The sequence below is a fragment of the Sus scrofa genome, chromosome 1 (assembly GCF_054392235.1).
Source record: "Sus scrofa isolate SSC_HxYL_T2T_F1_AM1 chromosome 1, Sscrofa_HxYL_maternal_Yorkshire_Landrace_v2.0, whole genome shotgun sequence".
In the NCBI taxonomy this organism is placed as follows: Eukaryota; Metazoa; Chordata; class Mammalia; order Artiodactyla; family Suidae; genus Sus; species Sus scrofa.
Window position 1 is genome coordinate 265,805,615 of NC_139383.1, and position 24,632 is coordinate 265,830,246.

General features: G+C 53.2%; 2 protein-coding genes across 14 annotated transcripts in view; one reads left to right on the forward strand and one right to left on the reverse strand.

Annotated features, from left to right (window-relative positions):
• Nucleotides 1–628: 628 nt before the first annotated feature.
• On the forward strand, nt 629–4,422 carry ORM1 (orosomucoid 1). 2 transcript variants are annotated; one of them, XM_021067967.2, is made up of 6 exons: nt 629–777; nt 1,132–1,274; nt 1,517–1,587; nt 2,663–2,770; nt 2,932–3,035; nt 4,205–4,422. In XM_021067967.2, exons 1-6 carry the CDS (start codon nt 664–666, stop codon nt 4,262–4,264), a joined length of 600 nt encoding a protein of 199 aa, XP_020923626.1. In that variant the 5' UTR covers nt 629–663; the 3' UTR covers nt 4,265–4,422. The 2 variants fall into 2 exon arrangements, with proteins under 2 accessions (XP_020923626.1, XP_005660429.1); XM_005660372.4 differs by having other exon boundaries at nt 4,233–4,422.
• A 1,301-nt stretch (nt 4,423–5,723) lies between these two features.
• The window catches only part of AKNA (AT-hook transcription factor), a 60,046-nt gene continuing 41,137 nt past the window's right edge, over nt 5,724–24,632 (reverse strand). For 4 of the 12 annotated variants that reach the window (XM_021067924.2, XM_005660369.4, XM_021067917.2 and 1 more), the window contains exons 13-22: nt 24,449–24,555; nt 23,245–23,456; nt 20,507–20,666; nt 16,910–17,086; nt 16,191–16,294; nt 15,156–15,302; nt 13,099–13,194; nt 11,454–11,570; nt 10,993–11,185; nt 5,724–6,866 (exon numbers count right to left, since the gene is read on the reverse strand). In XM_021067924.2, the coding sequence (XP_020923583.2) occupies nt 6,596–6,866; nt 10,993–11,185; nt 11,454–11,570; nt 13,099–13,194; nt 15,156–15,302; nt 16,191–16,294; nt 16,910–17,086; nt 20,507–20,666; nt 23,245–23,456; nt 24,449–24,555 (1,584 nt within the window). In that variant the 3' untranslated portion in view covers nt 5,724–6,595. Of the gene's footprint in view, nt 6,867–10,992; nt 11,186–11,453; nt 11,571–13,098; nt 13,195–15,155; nt 15,303–16,190; nt 16,295–16,909; nt 17,087–20,506; nt 20,670–23,244; nt 23,457–24,448; nt 24,556–24,632 lie in introns of all 12 variants that reach the window. The other 8 variants (XM_003480581.5, XM_005660367.4, XM_005660368.4 and 5 more) reach the window with 3 other exon arrangements.

The window sequence follows — 24,632 nt, forward strand, 5'->3', positions numbered from 1 at the left end:
AACTCCATCATCTCCTGTTTTAGATGTTGGGAGATGGCCTCCAGTAATACCTTCAGCTTAGAGGTCCCTTTCTTTTGGAAATGTCCCTGTCTCCAGGACTGCGCTGGGGCCCCTCTGGACTTTGGTTCTTTCCCAGTTGTCACTCCACATTTGCCCCCACCTCCCACCCCTCCATGCCTCCTCACCCCACTCTGGCCTGGGAACTCTCTAAGTTGCCTTCAGTGCTTATTTATGGGCGCATCCCTCTCAACTCTTAGCACTTAGAAGGACAGGAAGTGGATGAAAATAAGAGAGTTTGTTTATAGGCCCTTCTATCAATGGGAATTGGATGAAAATAAAAGAGTTTGTTTAGAGGTCCTTCTATCAATATCTAAACATGTTAACTAATGTCACTCCGACCCACGCTCACCTTGGCTTTGAATAGCCAGGCCTTTGGACCTTTGTAACCGCTCCAGGTCAGGGACCCACTTAGACCTGGATTTGGAGGCTTTACCTACCACGGGCTTTGCGGGATGGAGGGACGTTTTTGTGCAAGGCATTTCCCAAGATCTCGCCAGATTGTGTCACAGCTTGGCCCCAGGGCTCCGCCCACAGCCAGTTTAAAGGTCACGGGCACCCTCCAGTCACCAGTCTGCCTGGCTGCAGGTGCCTTCCTGTCTCATCATGGCACTGCTCTGGGCCCTCGCAGTCCTGAGCCTCCTTCCTCTGCTGAACGCCCAGAACCCGCTGTGCGCCAACTTGACGGCAGTGCCCATCACCAATGCCACCTTGGACTTGGTGAGTGCCTGAGTCCGAGTCCTCTCTGGGCTTCCCTTTGCCCACCGCCACGCCGTTCTTTTCTCTCCTGGGTCCTGGGGTGAAATTCTGAGCCGCCTCCAGGGGCGTTTCTCCACCTCTGGACTCAGATGCCTCGTCACAAGTCCCCACAGCAGGAAACAATTCTGTACTGGGCAAGGAGGGGCTGCTTGGGAGTGGGGGGCAGAGAGGAGATGCCTGGTCCGCTGAGTGAGCTCCTGCAGTCCGCTCCTCACTCTGGGGCCCCAGTCTCCTTGTTTGCAAAATTTGCGGAGAGAGCGGCTTTTCAAGGATTTGGCTCCCAGCCTCCATCACCAGCCCTTGGCTTCTCTGCAGATCTCCGGCAAGTGGTATTATATCGGCTCGGCCTTCCGAAACCCCCAGTACAATGAGTCGGCCAGATCCATCCAGGCAGCCTTCTTTTTCTTTGATCCCAAGCCCGCGGAGGACAAGATAAACCTCAGAGAGTACCAGACCATGTGAGACCCCACATGCCCACTCACCCCCAGCCCCAGCTTCTGGCTTCCACGCCCAGCTGCAGAAAAACCTTGAGCGAGCCTGTCCCCTCCTCTTGACCGCAGCCTTCCCACTGCCGGGAGGGGAGCGGAGAGCTGACTCTCCTTGCCACCCGACTCCTGGCCCTGGGTGACCATGAAGGGTGATTGTCTACTTCTTGACCAACTTACTGACTGCTTTTCTCCTTGCTTCTCTCCGGCTGTAGAGGGAACCAGTGCATCTATAACGACAGCTCCCTGAAGGTCCATCGGGAGAATGGAAGCCTATCGAAACACGGTGAGGACCAGGCCTCACTCGGAGGGCTGCTGTGTGGAGTGGGGAGATGGCAGGAGAACCAGCCTGAAGGATGTGGGCTGGGGCTCAGACCCTGGGGGTTTTGGGCATAGAGAACTCCGGATGGTCCCACCTCTTACATCTTTGTGGTCCCAGTGCCTGCATAGGGCAAAAACGGGTAACAACAGCCAACATTTTTGAGAATATACTATGGGCCAGGCACTATTAGAAGTGTTGTACGGAGTTCCCATCGTAGCACAGAGGAAACAAATCCGACTAGGAACCATGAGGTTGCAGGTTCGATCCCTGGCCTCATTCCGTGGGTTAAGTTGCCGTGAGCTGTGGTGTAGGTCACAGACATGGCTTGGATCTGGCGCTGCTGTGGGTCTGGTGTGGGCTGGTGCCTACAGCTCCGATTAGACCCTTACTCTGGGAGCTTCTATATGCTGCGGGTGTGGCCCTAAAAGGACAAATGACCAAAAAAAAAAAAAAAGAAGTGTTTTACATGAGTGAATCCCCTTAATACACCAACCCTAGGAGGACATTACAGTGATCAGATGAGGAAAGGGAGAAACAGAGATGTCAAATAGTTTCCCTGAGGTCACACAGCTTGTAAGTAGACCTAGGATTCAAACCTCAGGCAGGCTCCAGTCCTGCCTCTGCCCACTACTCCTCATCCTCTGGGAGCCAAGGGTGGTGGCCTGTGGTAGGGAAGCAGTGACTGCACTCCTGTCTCCACCATCACCGCAGAGAGGCCCCCTAGTAGGAGCACACAAACACTGGTGGCATTGAACAGACGCCGAGTTGCAGCACCGAGGCTCCTGTCTGAGCCTGGTTTCCTCATCTGTAACGTGGGAGAAAGAAAGGCCCTGCCCGACACGGTCCACACACGGACATTGCTCAGTGCCAAGCCTGGCACATAGCAGGAGTGAGGGGCCCATGGCCCAGGGGAAACCCTGGCCTTCACTGATGGGCTCTGTGGCCCTGGGCACCCCCAGGTTCCTCTCCTGTGAGGTGGGGACCATTGGGCCACACTCAACCCCCCCCCGGTGGTCTCACTGGAAACTTTCTCCTTCAGAGATGGGCAGAGAACACGTTGCTGACCTGCTGTTAACCAAGGTCCCCAAGACCTTCATGCTCATCAATTCCTTGCACGATAAGAACAACGTGGGGCTCTCCTTCTACGGTAGACCTTAAACTCCCGTTCCCCCCCGGGTCTCCCCCTAGGGCCACTCCTCCTCTGGCGGGGTCCCCAGAACCCCAGCCCTTTCCCCCCGCCGCCCCGTGTAGGCCCTCCAGCATCCTTACCCGCAACCCCACCCCCCCAACCCTTGCCTCCTCCTGCAGCCGACAAGGCGGAGGTGACTCCGGAGCAGATGAAAGAGTTCCATGATGCTATTGAGTGCACGGGAATCCACAAGTCAGAAATCACATACACCGACGAGAAAAAGGTGAGTGCAGGAGGACCAGGCCGGGAGGCCCCCGAGGGCGGTCCCACCTTGGGCGGCCGCAGAGCCCCAGAGAGGTCAAGGCTGCACAGAAAACCATAAGATCCTGCTTAAGATCCTGCGGGGGGATGGATGAGCGGACGGGAGGGAAAAGTCCCTGGGAAGACAGGGAGGATGCCCGGAACATGTGGGGAGGATGGGAGAGGCTAACAAGCGGGGGAGGGCATAGCCAAGCTGTGGCGAACGTGGGAAAGAGACCCGGCCGCCCGCCACAGCCCAGGCTTCTAACGCTCCTGTGATAGGGAACGGGCCTTGTGCTTTTTCAGGTCCACTGTCCCAATTTTTGCTGCAACTGAGAATTACCTGTGTAATGATCTTAAGACTGTCCTCTAAACCTGTGTGACACAAAAGGCTATACTTCGTCTTATCCTCTGCAGTAATATCTGCAATCACAGGCATTCCCGTCATGGCTCAGTGGAAATGAATCTGACTAGAATCCATGAGAGTGCAGGTTTGAACCCTGACCTCGCTCAGTGGGTTAAGGATCCGGTGTTGCTCTGGCTGTGGCATAGGCCAGTGGCTACAGCTCCAATTCAATCCCTAGCCTGGGAACCTCCCCATGCCAGGCGTGCAGCCCTAAAAAGACCAAAAAAAAAAAAAAAAAAAATTTGCAATCACAGAGCTGATGAGCTGGTTACACTTTTTTTTTTTTTTTTAAGATACATGTAAAATACTTTCAGGATTATCAAAATAAAAACACCTCCATCTGTCTGTCACCGGAGGTCATTTTCCATGACCACAGGTGGCACAAATCATCCCCCCACTTTCAGGAACCCTGGGAAAGGGCTAATGAACACAGGCACTCGCATGGGTCCCTCGGCCAGCAGCCTGCCACCCCCATCTACTGGCTGGGGGACCTGGGACAGGCCACAGGCTGCCCGGAGCCTAGGACTCTCATCATCTGTACATAGTGTGAGGAGTCCAGGAGATCAACAGACGGGGGTGGCATGTCATAAGGACCCAGTGCCTGTCAGTTGTTAGGGTTCGAGGCTCTGTGTTAGAAGTGAGGAAGCTGAGGCTCAGGGAGAGAAAATGACTTGCCCAAGGTCACCCAGCTGGAGCCCTGCTTGGGCTGGTGGCACAGTCCAGAGGTCATTCCACTCTTCTCCCAGCCTCCCCCTCCATTGCACTGTCTTCTAGGATCTGTGTGGGCCGCTGGAGAAGCAGCATGAGGAGGAAAGGAAGAAGGAGAAGGAGAAGGAGGGGTCCTAGCATTGGGTCAGGTCCTTGGGCACCTTGGAGGCCCATCCTCAGCACCTCCCACCCACCCTTTGCACCTCAATTCTCTCCCTCAGTTGCATCAATAAAACTTCGCATTTGGTACAGGCAAGTTGTCATTTGCTCGTTCATTCATTCACGTTGTGCTGGCCTGAGCTGATCCCTGGTTGGAAGGGCCCCGGCTATGATCCCCTGCATAAGTGCCCGATGAGTGATGATTTGCACTGAGTGCTGTGGGAGCCCAGCAGGGGGAAGGTTCCTCCTCTAGTGGGGAAGTCTGGGAGGGCCACCTGGAACGGGCATCTGAGCCAGTTTGGGAAGGCGAGGAACTTGATAACGCCTGCTGTTCCTGCCTTCGAGGCAGAGGACCCTGAGTAGACAGAGGCGGTGAGGACTCAGGGCCACAGCGCCAAGCACAAGGGCCCATGCTTTAGAGTTAGGAGGGGCCAGACTGGAGGCAGGAAGACCGAGAGGAGGCTGCTGTGAGCATCCTGGAAGAGGTGGGTGCCTGGGCCATGGCGGGGGCAGGATGGAAGACTTGGAAGACCCAGAGCCAGGCCAAAGAGGCTGTGTGTGTCTCCATGAGGTGCCCCCAGAGTGCTCACCTGACACGGAGGAGGACAGGACGCCTAGGAGTAAGACTGGTCTCTCGAAACTAACCATCTTGCAAATGCGTTTGGAGCCCTCACCCTGGGGATCAAGAGGACTGAGTACCTTGGAGTTCCTCTGTGGCTCGGTGTTAACGATCTGGCCTTGTCACCACTGTGGCTCTGGTTATAGCTGTGGCCCAGGTTTGATCCCTGGCCAGGGAATTTCCATTTGCTGTAAGTGCAGCCAAAAAAAAAAAAAAAAAAAAAGGACTGAGTGTCTGAAGCCAGGAGTCCTGCACAAAAGGCCAGTCTCCTTCCAGACCCTAGGATTTTGTGATATATAATCATGTGAGGGAGGCAGCACACCACTCAGGTGGCAGAGAAGCTGGGGCTGAATTTTTTGAGTAATTCCATGTGCAGGTGTCCTAAGCCATCGAGAACAAAAAATAGGAACAAAGAACATAGACTCCGGAGTCAAACCATTGTGAGCTGGGGCAGATAGCCCACTGGAATCTCAGTCTCCCCATCAATAAAATGGGGTCACAGAGGGATGGAGCCCTCAGCTCAAGGATCGGGGTCTAGGAGACGCTCCATACATGGCAGGTGTTGTTGCTTTTTGCTGCCGAAAGGAGCACTGGAAAGAGTCCAGGCTCGTGCCTTTGCAGCCCTCAACCAGTTCCCAGGGGAAGGGGCAGCTGGGTGCCAAATCTTCCCCACCCCCACACTTGGCTTTAGAAATCCCAAGTGGAAGACACACACCACAGATGTGGGAGGCTTTGGGAATGTTTGAGGGGCGGGACGCGGCAGTTGTGGTCTTCATGGCTTAAGATCAATATTCATTCTTCTTTATTTGTCCTCGTAACAAAATAGATTTTTTTAAAAAAATGCCTCACATATACAAATATCACTGATGCACACACATTCCAGAAAAGCTGAGGTCTGAGCTTGCTACGGGGTCGGGGAGCGGGAGATGGTCGGGCCTCATGGCCACAGACGAGGACCTGGCAGGTAGCTGGCCACTAGCCCAATCCCATAGGGACCCCAGGGGAGTGCTAGGGGTCTCGGGGTGAGGTACAGAAGGGGGCCATGGGGGACGGCTTCCCGGGCCCTCCACAGGTGTCCATCCCAGCAGGCTTGTGGGTAAGGCCCCTCAGCCCTGGAGATGCTGGGTGCGTGTCATCCTAAGATATCCCAATGGCTCAAAGTGCCCCACTGACCACCAGTCACAAGCAGAAAGGTCCCCAGCCACATCCTTCCCTGGAACACCTACTCTGGAGGGGCGGGTCACAGGCAGTGGACAAGTTTTCGCCAGGAATCTTGGCCCTCTCCCTTCTTATCTGGCCTCCTAAGAAGCCCCAAGGATGGGGAAACTCATCCGTTTAAGAAAATATCTGTCCATCCTAAATAAAATGCATATTATTAGCTGGAGACCAGGTGTAGGAGCAGAAGCCTCCCATAGATGGCATCTGGGCAGAAGGTGGCTTTGGCCCCGGCACCTCCTCCAGCGCAGGTCCCTGGGAAGTGACATCTCTTGAGGACCAGCTGACACCCCTTCTGTTTTGGAAACTTGGGGGCTGAGCAGGCAGGGCCGGTATGGAGGGAACCCTCCTGGGGAGGGTCTGTGGGGCCACCGGGAGCGGCTCAGCTGCCCCCCGGCCTGGGGGATGACCATGCATCTTGCAGCCCAGGGTGGCGTCAGAAAAGGCAGGAGCCCCGCAGGCCGCGGGCCTGGCGCAGGTCGGCCGACAGGGAGCGGCTCATGTGCTTGGTGGTGGAGCGGACGCTCTCGGCAGCCTGCATGGCTCGGCTCAGGGCCTTGTTGAGCTCCTCCAGGTCCTCCAGGTCCAGCTGGATGGAGTTCCGGGGTCCCCGGGCCGGCCTGGAGGAGGCTGTGGGGGGCCACTCTGCGGCAGCGGCGGCGGCTCGGGCTGTCGGGGCTGAGGTAGGTCCCAGAGGTGCGTAGTACCTGGGGAGAGAGGTGAGCATACGCTGACCACAAGAGGGCCGGGGGTTCTCAGCCCCTGCTCGGCCCCTGGCCCCTACTCTCTGAGCCTCAGTTCCTTCACCCCTAAAATGGGAAAAATAAACACCTCCTCCGAGGGATGCACCAGAGGGATAAAGGATGGTACATGGGAGTGCTCGACCCAGAACAGGTGCTCAGAAATGGTCAGGTCCATCTACGTGTTCATTGGATAAATACTTATTGACCTTATACTATGTGCCAGCCGTTGTGTTAGACCCTGGGCTCAGCATGGCATATGAACAACACATGGACCCCCCCCCCCACCGCCTTCTTAGAGCATCTAGTCGGAGAGCCAGGTCTCGGGGACACCAGGATCACGCCAGATTCTGGAGCAAACGCACTTTGTCCGAGAGGTACCATAGGGAGTCCCACTGGCTAGGTGTGGAACACTGGAGAAACCTGATAATAATAACCAGGATCCTGCTGGATCGAGAGGGTCTGGCTCCACTCGCTGAGGGCAGAAGGTGGAAAGGCATCCTTCCCAGCCTATTCCTGCAGGAATGCGAGGTGTTGTTTACAATTTGGGGGGGAAAAGGGCCAAGGAGCCATGAGACGAAGCACTGATTCCTCCAAGAAGTGACTGCTGGGGTTTAGGGTTCAGGGAAACCAGCCCTGGGCAAGGAGAAGTTGTGGCATCTGTGTTGGGGGGGTAAAGTGTGTAGGAAAGAGGGGGACAATGAAGCATTTCACCTCAATGGAGCAGGAATGGGTTTAGGAGGACTTGGCAGGAGATACTTATTGGTGTCTTGCTTGGCACGCAAGCCGGTCTTATTCCTGCTCTTCCACCTTTTGATTTGCCTTATGGCACAGCGTGGCCAAAGGGCTCTGCTAGGATCTGAACAGAGGTCTCTCCAAACAAGAGAGACAAATGGCCAACAAGCATGTGAAAAGGCGTTCGACATCATTAGCCATCCAGAAGGTGCAAATCAAAACTACACGAGATGAAAAAAAAAAAAAAAAGAACCTACACGAGATGGCGTTCCCGTTGTGACTCAGCAGGTTAAGAACCCAACACTGCATCCATGAGGATGCAGGTTCAATTTGACCTCTAGCCCAGAAATGTCCATGTGCCACAGGTGCAGCCATAAAAAACAAAAATAAAAACAAAACCTGCATACGATGCCACGTCACACACTCGCCACCCATGGGGATGGCTAAACCCAAAAGACAGACTTTGAATGTTGGTGAGACTGTGGAGTGATCGGAACCCTCATACACTATTGGTGGGAATGTAAGTGGTGCAGCTTTGGAAAGCAGGCGGACAGTCCCTCGGACAGTTTAACACAGCGCCTAGCCCAGGGCCGGTATCCTCGTCCTTGGTACCAGTGCAGGCTCTGAGACAAGTGCTTGACTGGCACTGTCTCATTTATTCGGTAGGTACTTTTATGCTTATTTCACAGATGAGCAAAATGAAGCTCAGGGAAGCGAAATGATGCAAGAAGCTGCCCCAAATCTCCGTCATTCTGCTTGGCTGCCCGCAGGACCATGAATAAGCGACTTCACTTTCAAGAGCTGTGTTTCTCCATGGAACACAGCCGTAGTTCACTGCCTCCTGGGACTGAGTCAATAGGAAATTCCGGTAAAAGCTTTGTATGCTCAGGGCTCTGTAAATGTCAGCTACGGAGGACTCTCCTAGAGCCAGAGAGCTGGAAGGGGTAGTATTAGATTTATACCCATAGCTAATTAGCTCCCAGTAGATGCTGATATGTCATCATCTGAACCAAGTGAATGGGTTTCTTGAATCCAGTTGTCCAGCTAGATGGACTAGCTGGTGTAACTACTAGTTTCTCATACACTCCTGCCTTCTGATAATTTGATGACCAGCTTGGCCTGAAAATTTCTCCAAACTCTCCCCAGGGCAGAAGCTACTAAACAAAACAAACAACAACTGAGAAATACCTGCAAACCAAAAAACTGGCTAGAAAGTCTCTGGTGCAGAGGCTATATGGCTGCTGACCAGCAGGTGGCGGTACAGACCCATTCAGCTTTTCACTTAAGGCTTCCTGGCCTCAGTCACTGAGGGGGCTCAGTCCTGTTGATGGGCAGCTGGAGAAACTTTTGGCCATTTTTAGCCCCAGTTCCAGTAGCATTAGAATTACTGGCCACCTTATAGGTACTATGGGGTTTCTATGCTCAGTTCATTTAATCTTCACCACAACCCATTTCACAGAGGAAAAAGCTGAGGTACAGGAGCCAGGCAACCTGCCCAAGGTTATCTGGCTACTGCTGGCCTGGTCTGCTGGACACTACGCCCAGGGCATTTACCCTCCCCCATGGCCTGTCCAGGGCTGAAGAGAGCAACCTGGACAGAGCTGTCCGCAGGTCTGGGTCTGCAAGGATCCGGAATAGCCTCAGAAGTAGAGAGACCCATGGACACGCAGAGCTTTATCCTGGGCCACCAAATTCTAGGCAAATCCTCTCCCGCCCAACAAGCCAGAGTCCAGGCGGGTGTTGCCACCACCTCTGCCAGAGGCCTGAGTGTGCAGCACGGGAATGCTGGAGAAGAGGGTTCCTTAATGACCTCCTAGACTCAGCTGAGAGGGCAGCAAGAAAGCCACCCAAGGCCGGAGTCCCCATGGTCTCAGCTCCTGCCAAGCACCTGCTCTCACAGTGACTCTGGGCCCTCGCGCCCACAGACACAGGCTTCCAACAACATGCCCCTGAAGAGGCCTCCTGACCCCCTCATTTTACAGCGAGGGAAACGGAGGCATAGCACTGGCTGGTGACAGGATGAGATGACAGATCTCATTCCAGGGTCTGGGCTTTTCCCCTGCACAGCCCTCGCACACAGAAGCCACAATTCCTCATTTTCCCTCCTACTAATGACGATACTGAATGGCAGCAGCATTTGCTGTGATGACAAAGCTGCCGTTTATTCCGCCCTGAGCAGGGGTCAGCATCACCCTACGAACCCCACAAACATCTCACGGGGCTCTTAGCACCTGCCTCATTTAACCCTCCACAGCCGCATGTGATTGAGACACTGACCCATTTCAGAGATGGGGAAGGTGAGGCTCAGAGCAGAAGGGGCTTCACCGAGGCCACAGCACTGACAAGCAGCAGACAGGCTTCCAGTGCAGCTCTGACTCTAAAACCCAAACCACTTCTGCTTTAACTGCTGAGTCTTTTCTTGACTTATGTGACCTCCAAATCCACCCTCCAGGGTTCATCCTACAGCGAACCTGACCAGTGTGTCTCTAAGCTGTCAAGGTCACTGAAAACAAGGAAAGTTCTGAGAAAACGTCTCAGCCAAGAGGGGCCTGGGAGACATGACGACTAGACATATGTGGTATTTTGGGTGGGATCTTGGAACAGAAAAGGACTTCAGGTAAAAACTCAGGAAACCTGAATAAACTCTGGTTATTAATATGGAGTTCACTAATTGCACGTGTATTGTATTAACGTGAGGTGTTCATTATAGGGGAAACTGTGTTTGGAGGGTATATGGGAACTCTGTATGGTCTGTTGCACTTCTCTATAAATCTAAAACTGTTCTAAAAAATAAGGTCTTTTTTAACAAAGTGAGTGGGCATTACTCGCTGGCTGAGAAGACCCACAAGGAAATGGAAAGATGGTTAGGGTTCTAGGTCCCTGTGAGTCTGTAAGAAGGCAGGGTGCTCTGCCAGGCTCCTTCATTTGCTGGGTCCCCAGGGCTGAGCACTCTCCCTGGGATACAGGGAGCACTCAGGGTTTGTCGAGTGACTATGTGAGTGTTGGCGGGAAACAGGAGTACTCAGTGCCCGACTCAGGTCCGAAGGCCTTTTTTTTTGCTTTTTAGGGTCGCACACATGGCATATAGAGGTTCCCGGGCTAGAGGTCAAATCTGAGCTACAGCCACCAGCCTACACCACCGCCACAGCAACGCAGGATCTGAGCTGCATCTGCAATCTACACCACAACTCATGGCAAAGCCAGATCCCAACCTCTGAGCGAGGCCAGGGATCAAACCCACAAGCTCACGGTTCCTAGTCAGATTCATTTCTACTGTGCCACAATGGGAACTCCTGAATGCTCATTATTAAGCGATCCAGACAGAGAGGCTAGGAGGCTTGGGAAGGAAGGTTCTTACACGGCGGCTGATGGATAAGGCATGACGGGAACCGAGGAGATGTAGGCAAAGGCCGGAGGAACTGGTGCTGTGGGTGCCGCTGCCAGATACCACAGTCCGGGGGGCGGCCGGGGCGGCGACCCTGCCTGCTTGCTCCTCTGCTTGGGGCTGGAGGTTGAAGGTGCATTTCTTCTGGGGGCGGCCTTTTCTGGTGCTGTCAGGAAAGGACACCAGAGAGACAGGGTGACTGTGACTCCTCAGGGAAGATCCAGCAGAGGACAGAGAGTCCACCCAGCCCCACCCTCTGGTAGAGCTGCCCACTGGGCTGGCCACGCTGGGAGTGGCTTGCTTTGGGAAACAAGCTCTCACCCAGTTTGTTCATCCCAGACTGGGGCGAGCCGCCACCCCGGCTACGCCCCCCCAGGGGGCCCCGAACCCACATCCAAGAGAACTAGGGGAAGAGACGGAGTGTCTGTCCCTACCAGAGGTGGCTGAGTCTGGGCCAGTCCCCTCAGAGGGGGACCTAGCTTGACCACACAGGGGACACTGCAGGGTCCCAGCAGGAGATGGTCCCAGTGGGTCCTTGGTGACAGCACCACCTGGAAGATGAGGAAGAAACGTCAGAGGAGGAGGAAGATCAAGCCATTGGGTCCCCACAGGCCTCTCGCAGCACTGAGCTGCCCTCGGGGGACCACTGCAGAGGAGACAAGCTGCCTCCACTGAGTGACAACAGCATCGATGGTAACCATGACAGTGACAGTAAGTGTTTACTGAGCCAGGCCCTCGGCTCAAGGCCTTCATGTATTATTTGATCAAATCCAAGACCAGCTACTACCATCACTCCCCCATTTTACAGAAAGGGAAACTGAGGCACCAAGAGGCTGCATAATTTGCCAAAGTCTCGGAGCTGGGAAGCAGTGGTCCTCTGTCTGATCCTAAGCCTGGCTCCCCCGACTGTAGCCGCTGTACCGATGGCCATCCTCCACAGTGACACAGGCCCATCGTGAGACAGGACTGGCCCACAAGGGCCCTGGGTGTCAGCAGAGGCCTAAGTGAGTAGCAGCAGAGTGGGCACCCTTGTTCTCTTCCCTGAGAGAATCCCAGGGCCAGTCTGCCTCTCCTTCAGGCCTCAGCTCCCCATCACTCCCTCTGGGAAGCCCTCCTACCCACCAGGCAGACTTATTATGTCCCACCCTCTGCTCCCCCATTCCAGTTCTAACCATTTTGTTTTGTCTGCTTAGCTGAGCTGGTTAGGGACAAGGCCCAGAGCCCAGTATGGGAAAGTGCTTCATGAATGAATGAGTACATAGGCCTGCTGGGACTCTAACGAAGGCAGAGCAATAAAGTAGAGAAGAGCCTGGGCCTTGGAGTCACAAATCCTGGCTCTACCATTTGTAAGCTGTGTGCCCTTGGGCTAGTTACTTAACCTCTCTGAGCCCCAGTTTCTTTACTCATAATGGACATAGTAATGAAATGGGCAAACCCTGCTTCATAGGGTTGTGAGAATTAATGTTTGTAAAACCCTTAGCATGATGCCCTGTGTACAGTAGGGGCTTAATAAACGATAGCTCCATCAGTATCCTCATCACTGCTTGAAAGGACCTCAGAGAGGAATCTCCAAACCTTTTGTTATGGATGTGGAACTGGAGGCTCAGGGAAGTTGAGGAACTTGCCTAATGTCACACAGCATGTCAGTGGCAAAACTGGGATTAGAACCCGGTGTCCGTATTCTCAGGCCACTGCTCTCCCCACTGCTCTTCCCCTAAACTCTTAGGTTTAGGGGAAAGGGGGAGTGGGGGGAGGATGGAAGGGAGGTAAGACATAATTATTGCTGCCAGCCCCCTGCTGCCTATAGCCCCCCACCAGGATCTTCTGAAATCATGTTCCTGGCTTCTCCATGTCAGGGTGAAGGAAGGGTGGCTCCAGGCCCAGCATCGAGAGAAACGTGAGGGCAGGACACCCTGCAAGGGCTGAGAAGCCCAGAAAAAATCCTGTTCGCTTCCCTGTGCCTTGAGCCACCGCTGAGCCCAGCGCAGTCCACGTCTGGCCCAACAGCACCCTGCCTCCCACCAAGAGCAGGAAGCTGCAGCCGCACAGTCCTGGCTGCTTCTCCAGTACCATCCCCACCTGGGTCTTGGGTCCTAACGGGTTGACAGTGGGGACAGGAAACTGGGCCATTGCCTCTCAGGACAGTCTTGGGGGTCAGAACATGGTACTCCTGGCCTGGGGAAGAAACCAGAACAGTCAGCATCAGGACTTAGAATAAGGATCTCTCTCCTCTTCCTCCAAAAAATTTCATCATCTCCCTCTTTCTCTTGCACACACACACACTCATAAGAGCATAAATATGCAGATATGCAATGTGCAGGTACATACACATATCTACACAAAAAACACATTTATTTGTTTATCGTAAGCTCTCTCCAGACACCTATTTCAGGTCCTATTTAGAGATCAGCTGCCTAGGGTTGTTTTTTTTTTTGTTTTTTTTTTTTTTGTTTTTGTCTGGTTTGGGGGGAGCTGCACCTGCAGCATATGGAGGTTCCCAGGCTAGGGATCGACTCGGAGCTACAGCTGCCAGCCTACACCACAGCCACAGCAAAGCTAGATCCAAGCCACATCAGCAGTGATACCACAGCTCACAGCAATGTCAGATCCTTAACCCACTGAGCGAGGCCAGGGATCAAACCTGCATCCTCATGGACACTAGCCGGGTTCTTAACCCAATGAATCACAACAGAAACTCCCCGGCTGCCTAGTTCTTGACATACAGAAGCAATCAACAAACCCAAGTTCAGTGAAGATTGGAAAGCAGGCCAGGAGGACCTTATAAGCAACAACAAAGCTTAATGCTGCTCCCCAAACCCCAGCTGGCTGGTTAGTGTTAGAATGGCTTCAGCATGGGGTCAGTGGTGTTTTCTCTGTGCTCCAAGTGGCTGGAAAACCAGGATAGTCATATTGTGGGTTTCATTGCAGGGGGCACTGAATGCGGCCATAGCCATGAGGCAGCCTGCCCAGCACCCGGCAGGTGTCAAGTGTCGGAGGTGGTCGGAGAGTTGGACAGACTCTGGGGTCTGCACTCAGCCCCGCCATCCCCTGCCTTGTCCATCCCTGAGTCTCAAAGAAGACTTTCAGAATGTTGTCTGACTACATTTTTTTTTTTTTTTTTTTTTGTCTTTTTGCCTTTTTGCCTTTTCTAGGGCTGCTCCCACAGCATATGGAGGTTCCCAGGCTAGGGGTCTAATCGGAGCTGTAGCCGCCGGCCTACGCCAGAGCCATAGTGACATGGGATCCGAGCCACGTCTGTGACCTACACCACAGCTCACGGCAACACCGGATCCTTAACCCACTGAGCAAGGCCGGGGATCGAACCCGAAACCTCATCATTCCTAGTCGGCTTCGTTAACCACTGCGCCACGACGGGAACTCCCTAACTACTTATTTTTTTCTCTCCTCTGCCGTGAAGGGTTGGTTCTCACTTTACACTCCGCGTGTGTTGCCTTGGGGCCCCTGGATGCCGCTGCCCTCACCTCTGACCCTCGGCTTCTATCTGCTCCTTTGGGAGACATGCATCTCATTTCCACCCTTGTCTCCAATGCAGCGCCTGGATCTGCGCTCCCTCCCAGGAGGCATGGGTGAAAGCAACACCTATAATCTACTTACTATAATTTACACACTTACTAGAATGCCTCGTTACTGTCTTCTCGGCTATGCAGCCAGATTCAGGAAAGTAGGAGCCATATCCACATTTGTTCAAATGCTAACCACTTTGAAATCCTACTACGCATCACCTCCAGCCTTACTATGTGCCAGGTAGCTGGTTCAGGAGGTACCCCCTGGGGAATCAGAACCTTAAGGTAGGCCAGGACTAAGTGATTCCATGTTCACCTTGTCTCCCTGGTCCTGCAAACAGCAGGCACTTCCCAAACCTCCTCGTGACTGACCAGCTGAATGAGCTTTCCCAGAACCAAGCACGCCCCCCCCACAAAGAAGGCCTCAGAAACTGTTTTCTGAATGAAAGAATGAATGAACGGATGCACCCAGATTCACAGACAACACTCCCTAGTGATTTTGTATCACAAAACTCATAGAAGATGATAATAGCCCTCTGGCGAAATGGAAAAGGCTTCTCAGGACAGAGACCACCCTGGACGGCACCCACCCAGCGCCCCCTCCTGGTCCACCTGTGTATTGGCCCTGGAAGGTGACCCTGTCTGGCTGTCCGGCACTGGCCACTTCTCTTGTTCCATCCCGAGCTGCCTGTGAACTATCTTCGGCGGTCCTGCCCTTCTCAGGGAACAGCCTGGAGGAGGTGGGCTCAGATTCCGAACCTGAGGTGGAAAGAGGGAGATCAGAGGGGGTAGGGGGATGGTGGTGCATATCACGTGTTTAGGCTCTGGAGCAGAGCTTGGGAGTTTAAACACAGATCTGTCCCTTAGTAATCACAGCTGACACATCCGTGACCTTCTGCTGTGTGTTTGCATGCTCCGTGTCACGTACCCTCACAGCAATCCCAGGAGGTGGACATAATGTCACTGCCCACAGCTTGTGTGCTGTCCGTTTAACTGCACAGGGCAGGTAAACAACCTGGCCAAGGCCACACAGTGAGGAAGGAGGGAGCTGGGGCTGAATCCCGGCTGCTGATTCCAGAGCTGCGTTCCTTCAGGCAAGCCCCCTGTGTTTTCGGGCTTTGGTGTCCTTATCTGGAGAACGTGGCTCAAAGGACCCATCTTGCAGTGAGGATTAAGCCAGATGATACATAAGCCCAAAGCCCTACCGTGGCTGCCATTGGAAGTGCCTGGCACTTCAGGGCACAACGATTGACCAACGAAGACACCTAGGAGCCTTCTCCAAGTTTCCTCGAAGGCTCAACCTCAACCACTGAACCAATATGCCCAGACTGTGGCCTCCAGAAATCAGTCTTGGGGAAGTTCCCCTCGTGGCTCAGCGGAAATGAATCTGACTAGCATCCAAGAGGATGCAGGTTCGATCCCTGGCCTTGTTCAGTGGGTAAAGGATCTGGGGTTGCCATGAGCTGTGGTGTAGTTCGCAGGCGCGGCTCGGTTGCTGTGGCTGTGGTGTAGACGAGCAGCTACAGCTCTGATTTGACCCCTAGCCTGAGAACCTCCATATGCCGCTGGTGTGGCCCTAAAAAGATTTTTTTTTAAATTTTTTTAAAGAAAGAAAAAAGAAATCAGTCTTGGCAGGTGGTCACTTACTCAGGGACAGTCGGGGCACCTCCCGAGGCACCGAGGAGGACCTGGCTCGCCGCCTTCCTTGCTCTGCACTCCCAGGCTCACCAGACAATCTCTCTGTGGATTTGCTAGCAAAAGGGAGAGAGAGAGAGGATGATGTCACCAGATGAGGTTTTACGCAGCCTTTAAAGAGAATCAGTGAGAATATCTCAGAGAAGCCCAGAGAAAGGCTTAACGTAAGAGAACACGAAAGTCAAAACCAAAGACTCTAGCTATGAGCCTCTCTGAGCCTCAGGCTCCTCCTCTGTCTAATGGGGATAATAGGAGCAATAACTTCAGTGTTGGAAGGGCCGATGAGACAACATCCATTAAAAACCTTAACCTCCTGTCCCCCAGTAGAAACACTCAGAAGCTAAAGATAATTTTATAAGCCACCATCTGTGACCAGCTGCTGAGGGAGCGGGTGAGAGGGTGAGCAGCCTGGAAATGTTCTAGCTCTACATTCGGGTGGTAAATTCAGGGATAGTCATTGCTTCATGCTTTATTATTAACACATATGCTTAATATATTCTTTAATGCATATCACACAGTAAAAAAAGAATTTAAGGGTGAATGAATGAGTGAATGAATACGTGAGAGCGGGGTGTGGCTGTGCCTGAGTCCACCTCTGGCATGAGCCAGAGGCCGGCCAACTCTACCTTCTGCAGCTCCTACCAGGGCACAGGGGTTTGGGGGTCACACACCTGCCGTAATGGGAGCCCCAAGTGGCCCAGGAACCCGCTGGCCGGTCCCGGGCCCGGGCAGGGCGGTCGAAGGTGGACGCTGGACGCTCTGGGCTGGCCTGGGGGTGCTGCTGCAGACTGTCCTCCAGCCGCAGCCGCAGCCGGGATACCTCTTCTTGCAGCTCGCGGATGGCCTGGCTGGGGTTGGGGGTGGGAGGACAGGAAAGAGAAGAGATGCACAGTGAGCAGAGCTGCAACTGCCACCAGAGAGCTGCTGTGGATGCCGGGTCTTTGTCCCTTTCCAGCAAGCTGAGTCCAACTCTGCTGTCAACTGATTTTCCAACTTCTTTGTGTGTCACTTTCTCGCAACATATCTTTTTTTTGTGTGTGTGTCTTTTTAGGGCCGCACCCGCGGCATATGGAGGTTCCCAGACTAGGGGTCCAATTGGAGCCTACACCACAGCCATAGCAATGCCAGATCCAAGCTGTGTCTGCAACCTACACCATAGCTCACAGCAACGCTGGATCCTTAAGCTACTGAGTGAGGCCAGGGATCGAACTCACGTCCTCATGGATGCTAGTCAGATTTGTTAACCGCTGAGCCACGACGGGAACTCTTTGCTACATATCTTGACATTTCTCTGAGCTGGTGGCCCTGCATAGTCAGCGAGCGAGACAGAGCTTTCTTTGTTTACCCAACCTAGCATGCGGGGATTCCGAGAGCCTGTTCTGAAACACCAGCGAGGAATTTTCAAATAGAGATGAAGGTGCAAGCGAGAGAGGAAACTCACTGAAGTTGTACCATAAAATTTGAATTCTCATCCCCGCCCCTCTGGGCTGCCCCCCTCTTCATCCACCTCGGTGTGCAGAAACCCTAACTACTGGTCCAGGCCTGATTCCTTTCTGCCCTTGCTCGGCCCCCTCCTTCTGGGTCCCCCTAACATTTCCTCCATTGTTCAAGCCCATCTCCCCGCTCCTGGCAGAAGATGCTTATTTCTGTCTCCCCAACGAGATAACGAGCCCCTGACAGGCGATGAATGAGTCCCCCCATTTTGCTGGACTGGCGTCCAGGCTCCAAGAGGGAGCAGAGTAAAGGGCTGAGCAGGGAGAGGGGACAAGGAGACACGAGGTGCTTCCCCTCGCAGGCTGGAAGCTCCGCAGGGCTGCTATCATCCTGCGGAGGAAGCCCCCAAACACAGCTCAGCCTGTGACTGGCCAGGTATCTCATGAGCCGCCAGTAGCTCGGGAGTAAATCCTGTTTGCATCACTCCCCAACCAGTCCCTGAGTCTCTAGAGTCTCGTTCTGGGGATGACCCTGGCATTGTGGCTGCCCATCCCATCCAGATACCCCAAACACAAATCCCCCTACACACGGATCATCAGAGTTGTGGCCAGGGATGGCCATCCTCTGGACCAGCTTCCAGGGAGGGGTGAGCTCCCTCCCCTCAGGGTTAGTTCTTGCCTGGTGGCCCCTGGACCCATAAGGAAGTGTCTCTTGGTGCCACCTCCGGCAGCCATCGGGTCTCAGATGGGTGCGCCAGAGGGAGTGGGAGACTGCTCTTTGGCTATGCCCAGGAGCAGAGTGCGTCCAAGGGCAGTTGGTTGTCCTGGTGATTACCAGGGAAACGCTTGTTGGGGTTACCAGGGCAAACCATAAGGGTGGCGGCTGCAGGAGAGCCAGTGCTCCAGGCACAGGTTAACCCCTGATACGCAGGGCTGAGGCTCCAGGATGCAGGCAGGACCCGGAGCAGCTCCGGCTCCCTGTCCGTCCAGGGCAAAGGCCACTGAACAGGGGCCTGGGACTTGGAATGGCCCCTTGGTGTCACTTGCCCTCTCTGGCTTCTTTCTGCCAGGATCTCAGTCTTCTGATTTAATCCTTTACTGGCTGAGCGCCAGCTGGCTCTTAAAAGTCATCTTTCTCTGCAATTACTCCTCGTCCCAGGTTCCCCATCTCTGCATCAGCATCCTACTGGTTAGCCAGCCAGAGATGCGAGTCATTCTAAACCCTTCTCCTCCCCTGGACACCCCGAAAACTAACCAACCCCCAAGTCCTGTGGGCCCCCCTACCCGATTATCTCTCCTCAAATGCATCCTCTTCCCTCCCCACTGGCCCCATCATCTCTGCTGGGTAAGGAGCACTTCTCAGCAGTGCCCTGACCTCCATTCTCATGCTCTCAGAGGCTGGAGAATTTTTTCTTTCTTTCTTTCTTTTTTGTCTTTTTGCCTTTTCTAGGGCTGCTCCCGTGGCACATGGAGGTTCCCAGGCTAGGGGTCGAATTGGAGCTGTACCACCCGCCTACACCAGAGCCACAGCAACGTGAGATCCAAGCTGCATCTGCAACCTATACCACAGCTCATGGCAATGCCAGATCCTTAATCCATTGAGCAAGGCCAGGGATCAAACCCACAACCTCATGGTTCCTAGTCGGATTCGTTAACCACTGAGCCACGACGGGAACTCCTGGAGAATTTTTTCTAAATACAAACCCAACCGCACCACGCCCTTGCTTAAAACCTCCCTCTGTCCTTAGATGAGACTTTCAACATTCGAGAATATTCAGGGCACACATTCTCTGAGCAGAGCCATCACCCAAACCTCTAAGCATGCATTTGAGGCCCTCCAAGATCTCCCCCAGGTTGCCGCGTCTACCTTTCTGCCTTTATTAACACCCCACCTCCTACTTGAAGATCTGCCTAAAATAAACGTTTGATGCCTAAAAAGTAGCAGACACTCATCTCTAGGCCTTTGCACATGCTGTTCCCTCTGCTGGGGATCCTCCTCCCTCTCTCTTCCTTCTGGTCTCAGCTGTGATACCACTTCCTCCAGGAAGCCCTCCCTGAAGTCTCTGATTGGGCTAGATGTCCCTTCTCTGTACTCCCACAGTCTGTCAGGCCCCTGCCATCCCTGGACTCATCATACAGGGGGTGCAACCGCTTGTTTCTTGGTCACCCTACAAGACGGTGAGCCTTACGAGGTCAAGGACTGTCTTGTCCACTGTTGTTCCCAGGGGCTGGCATAGTATAGGTAAATAAACCTCTAATTCCTGTGCCAATGTCAAAAGAGAACGCAAGAGTACGCTTATTAAACTCGGGTGGGGAAGCCAACACCCCAAGCCAGCAAAGGCCTGTGATTGATTATTGGCCAAAAGCAACTCTGAGGAGGAGTGGACAGACCAATCTCTCTCCCCATTTCTCTTCAACAAAGAAAAGGAGAAAACTCTCTTGGTAGAAAAACTGCCCTTGGATTAAAAAGAAAAAAAATGGAAAAACCAGTCTCTTTTCAGTCCGTATAGTGAACGCATTGACTGCAGGAAACACGCCGTGGGAAATGCAGAGCTGTCTTGGAAGGGAGATGGTGGGGGGCAGGGAGAGGGGTCTTAGCACCAGCGAAGTGAACCTCTAGGTCATTTCCTACTTGCTAGAGAAATGTCCCCAAAGTCTAGATCAGTGAGGTCCCACAGGAACAGCCCTGGGCTGGGAGGCAGGATGTCTGCGTCCATCTGGCCTCAGCACAGCCACCACTGGATGGAGAGGCGAGGAAGCCCCTGCGCCCCGCGGGCGTCCCCCTCCCGCCTCTATGATGAGCTTGAATCTGCAGCGCCCAAGGGTCCAACTTACTCTCGCCCCGTCCTGGTGAGGAGGAAGGTGGAGGTGCTCTCTGTTGGTCCACGGGGTGGAGCGGCACCTGCAGGGGCCAGGGTCGGGGGCGGGCTGATTGTCGTGCTGCGGGGGAGCTGTTCGGAAATCCGCTTTCGCCCCTTGAACGCGGAACCAGGGGCTGCTAGGGAGGCAGCAAGGGACCAAAGTGAGTTTGTGCAGAGAGGACCCTTGCGGTGTGAAACTGTGTGGGTGGAAGGATGGGGGCATGAGAAGAGGGGGCCCAGCTAAAGTCACAGATGAAGTTCCTGTTGGGGTCAATGGCCCACAGACCTCAGGAGCAGAAGATGTGGTTTCTGCCGAGAGCTTGGGGTGCAAAGGAGGACCTGCAGAGCGGCTTATAACGAGGTCTCCCCCACGTTCTACCATTTCGGCATCAGATCCAAGTCTCCAGGGCCACCCCCGCCCCCCAAGAAGAGCTGCCTCCTCCTCCATGTGGGCCCCCAGACTCCAAGCATCACCATGTTGCTCCAGCACCAGCTTCGGAGCCTCCACCTCCCTCTGAAATTAGTCATGCCTTTGCCTGGGTGCATGTTTCTTGGGCGAGCAGTCAAACCTCGAGCCTCTCAAAGGCATAGGACCAGAAGTTACAAAACCTCGCATCTGGCCCATGCATTAAAAACAATGAGCCCCTGGAAGACTACTCAGCAATATATAAAGGAACTTCAAAAAAGAATCTCTTTTTACAACAGCACCCACAGCATATGGAAGTTCCCAGGCTAGGGGTTGAAATGGAGCTGCAGCTGCCGGCCTAAGCCTCAGCCACAGCAACTCCAGATCCGAGCTGCATCTTCAACCCACACTGCTGCAGCTTGCGGCAACACTGGATCCTTAACCCACTGAGCGAGGTCAGGGATCGAACCCACATCCTCATGTATACTATGTTGGGTTCTTAACCCACTGAGCCACACTGGGAATTTCTAAAAGGAACTATTTATTGATTCATGGAATAATCTAGATGAATCTCCAGAAAATTCTCCTGCGTGAAAAACAAGCCAATCCCCAAAGGCTGTATATCACACAATTCCATTTCTATAACATTCGAGAAGTGACAACATTATAGAAATGAAGAATTACATAAATAAAAAGTATGAAAATACAGAAATGGAGATTAGTGGTTGTCAGGAGTGAAGGAGGAGGTGGAGGCAGGAGGGAAGTGGCTATAAAGGACAACACGAGTTCCCGTCATGGTGCAGTGGTTAGCGAATCCGACTAGGAACCACGAGGTTGCGGGTTCGGTCCCTGGCCTTGCTCAGTGGGTTAGGGATCCAGTGTTGCCGTGAGCTGCGGTGTAGGTTGCAGATGCGGCTCAGATCCTGCATTGCTGTGGCTCTGGTATAGGCCGGTGGCTACAGCTCTGATTAGATCCCTAGCCTGGGAAACTCCATATGCCGCAGGAATGGCCCAAGAAATGGCAAAAAGACAAAATAAATAAATAAATAAATAAATAAAGGACAACATGAGGGATTCTGACCTGACTGAATCCAGGTCAATATCTGGCTGGGACATTGTATGATGGATTTGCAAGCTGTTATTATTGGGAAAACTGGGGGAAGAGCACATAGGATCTCTGTGTATTGTTTCTTACAACTTCATGTGAATCTCTAATTATTTCAACTTTGTTTTTTTTTTCTTTTTTGGCCGTGACCACTGCATGTGGAAGTTCCTACGCCAGGGATCAAACTGGCCCCACAGCAGCAACCTGAACTGCTGCAGTGACCATGCCAGATCCTTAACTTGCTGCCACAAAGGAACTCCTAATTAATTAAATTTTTAATTAAAGTCTGATTTAAAAAATTTAAATGGTGAAGCTTAAAAAGAGGCAAAGCTAATCTGAGAACAGTGGTGACCTTTGGGAGGGGTGGGAATGGCTGGGAGGAGCTTGAGGCAGCTCTAGGACTCTCAGTTTCTGGGTCTGTGGTCACTTTGTGAAAATTCATCAATTTATGTTCTTTCCTGAATGGTGGGGGTTTTTTTGTATTTTTTTTTTTTTTTTGTATTTTTTTTTTGGTCATTTGTCTTTTTAGGGCCGCACCCACAGCACAAAGAAGTTCCCAGGCTAGGGGTCCAATCAGAGCTGTAGCTGCCGGCCTACACTACAGCCACAGCAACATCAGATCCAAGCCACGTCTGTGACCTACACCACAGCTCACAGCAACGCCGGATCCTTAACCCACTGAAAGAGGCCGGGGATTGAACTCGCGCCTTCATGGGTGCTAGTCGGGTTCATTAACCACTGAGGCACGACGGGAACTCTCCCTGTATGTTTGTTTTATTTTAATGGAAAGTACGCATGGATTTTTCTAAAGGTTAAAAAACTAAATCAAAGATTTTTATAGACATGGAAAGTGTTCATGACACAATGTTTAGTGAAAAAAAAGAAGTTATTGAACATTCGTGTATAATGTCCCACTTCTGTTTCAGTATATATAAATAAATACACACACATTGGCACAGAAAATAGCTCATAGGTTTTACACAGAAATGTCAGAAAGATGGAGTGATGGCTTTTAGCTTGTTATCTTTTCTTTCATTCCCTTTTGTCCACCTTATCTGTGATTTCAAATTTGTCTGCAATGAACCCGTGTGATATTTTGTACCCTAGAGGGTCATGCAAGTTTTTTTTACTGGTTGGATTTTTTTTAACCCATGCCACCCAGCCACCCCAGGTTCTGGCCAACCCAGATGCATCCACTCACCCACGTCGGCTGCCAGGGCCCGCTCCAGGCAGAAGCTGGGTGCCCTCTGCCGGAGAGGGCTGTCCTGGCCAGATAGGGCCCTCTGGGTTCGGCTCCTGGGTGTGCTGGGCTCGGTAGCTCTTCTGGGGACAGGAAGACCCCTGGTCTGGTGATGGGAGGCTGCGTCTCGGGGCACCGACGGAGTGAAGGAATGGGCTAATGTCCCTGGGGTGCTGGGGACCACGGAGGGAGAGACACGCTGAGATCACACAGAAAGAGGTCCCGGCCTCCGAGCCCCTCCACATGCTAAGCCATGAGCTCCTGACCTTTGGGACCTGGCACCCCTGGCGGGATGGTATTTCTGACCCCGCCCCCCCATCATACACATGCATTTTCTTTATAAACTGCAGAGCTGTGCACCTGCCTACGTGTATATGCAAAATTGCAAAGCTCAATCTAGTTTTTAGCTAATATGCAAAGACACAGAACATGTTTATCTTTTTACAACCCTGTCTGAGGCCTATGGAGGTTCCCAGGCTAGGGACTGAATCAGAACTACAGCTGCCGGCCTACACCACAGCCACAGCAACGTGGGATCTGAGCCACATCTGTGACCTACACCACAGCTTGTGGCAACGTGGAATCCTTAACCCACTGAGCAAGGCCAGGGATTGAACCCGTATCCTCACAGAGACAATGTCGGGCCCTTAACCCTCGGAGCTACAATAGGAACTCCAGAAACAGAACTTATAATCCTTTCTTCCCATGCACCCTTGAGGGCAGCCGGAGGGGCTTGCATCCTGCTTCGGAGGCTGTCGCTCTACATGGTGGCTCTGTCCCTCCACCCTCTCCCTTTGGGTTTCAGCCCAGTCCCCTCCCAGGCAGCCACTCTACTGCCCTTTATCCTTGCCTTCTGCTCACCTCACGCCACTCTCCCCATAGATCTACTCAGTCACCATTTCATCATCCATTTGCTCAACAAATATTTATTTCCTAGTCTGTCAATAATCATCTGAGTGACGCTGGGCCAGTCACCTTCCCTCTCTGAGCCTCGTTTCCCCCCCATCAGTAAGATGAGGGCAAAGAACCATCGTTGGGGAGATAACGTGCAGACTCTGAGAATGCCCAGGCCATCTGTCCCTGTCCTGGGCTCACAGACACTTTGACTCCCAGGCTATCCCAGGTATGCGACGCTGATGGGACAATGGTGGGGTCCCCAGGATACCTGATCTGGGTGAGCCGGTGCTCTGGGGTCTGAGCGAGGGGCGACACTCTGCTGGTTTCTGAGCCCACAAAGCCACTGTCTGTCTCGGGGGATGCCATCCAGGGCTCCTGAAAGAGGCAGTGTCCCTTTAAGTCAGAGGAATGTGCCCGAGGCACACTGGGAAATCCTTCCGAGTCCTGGCCTG

Coding starts and splice junctions, on each gene's coding strand:
- ORM1 (XM_005660372.4), top strand. CDS start 664: ATGGCACTGCTCTGGGCCCTCGCAGTCCTGAGCCTCCTTCCTCTGCTG. Junction 778..1,131: donor CCAATGCCACCTTGGACTTG/GTGAGTGCCTGA, acceptor GCTTCTCTGCAG/ATCTCCGGCAAGTGGTATTA. Junction 2,771..2,931: donor CGTGGGGCTCTCCTTCTACG/GTAGACCTTAAA, acceptor CTCCTCCTGCAG/CCGACAAGGCGGAGGTGACT.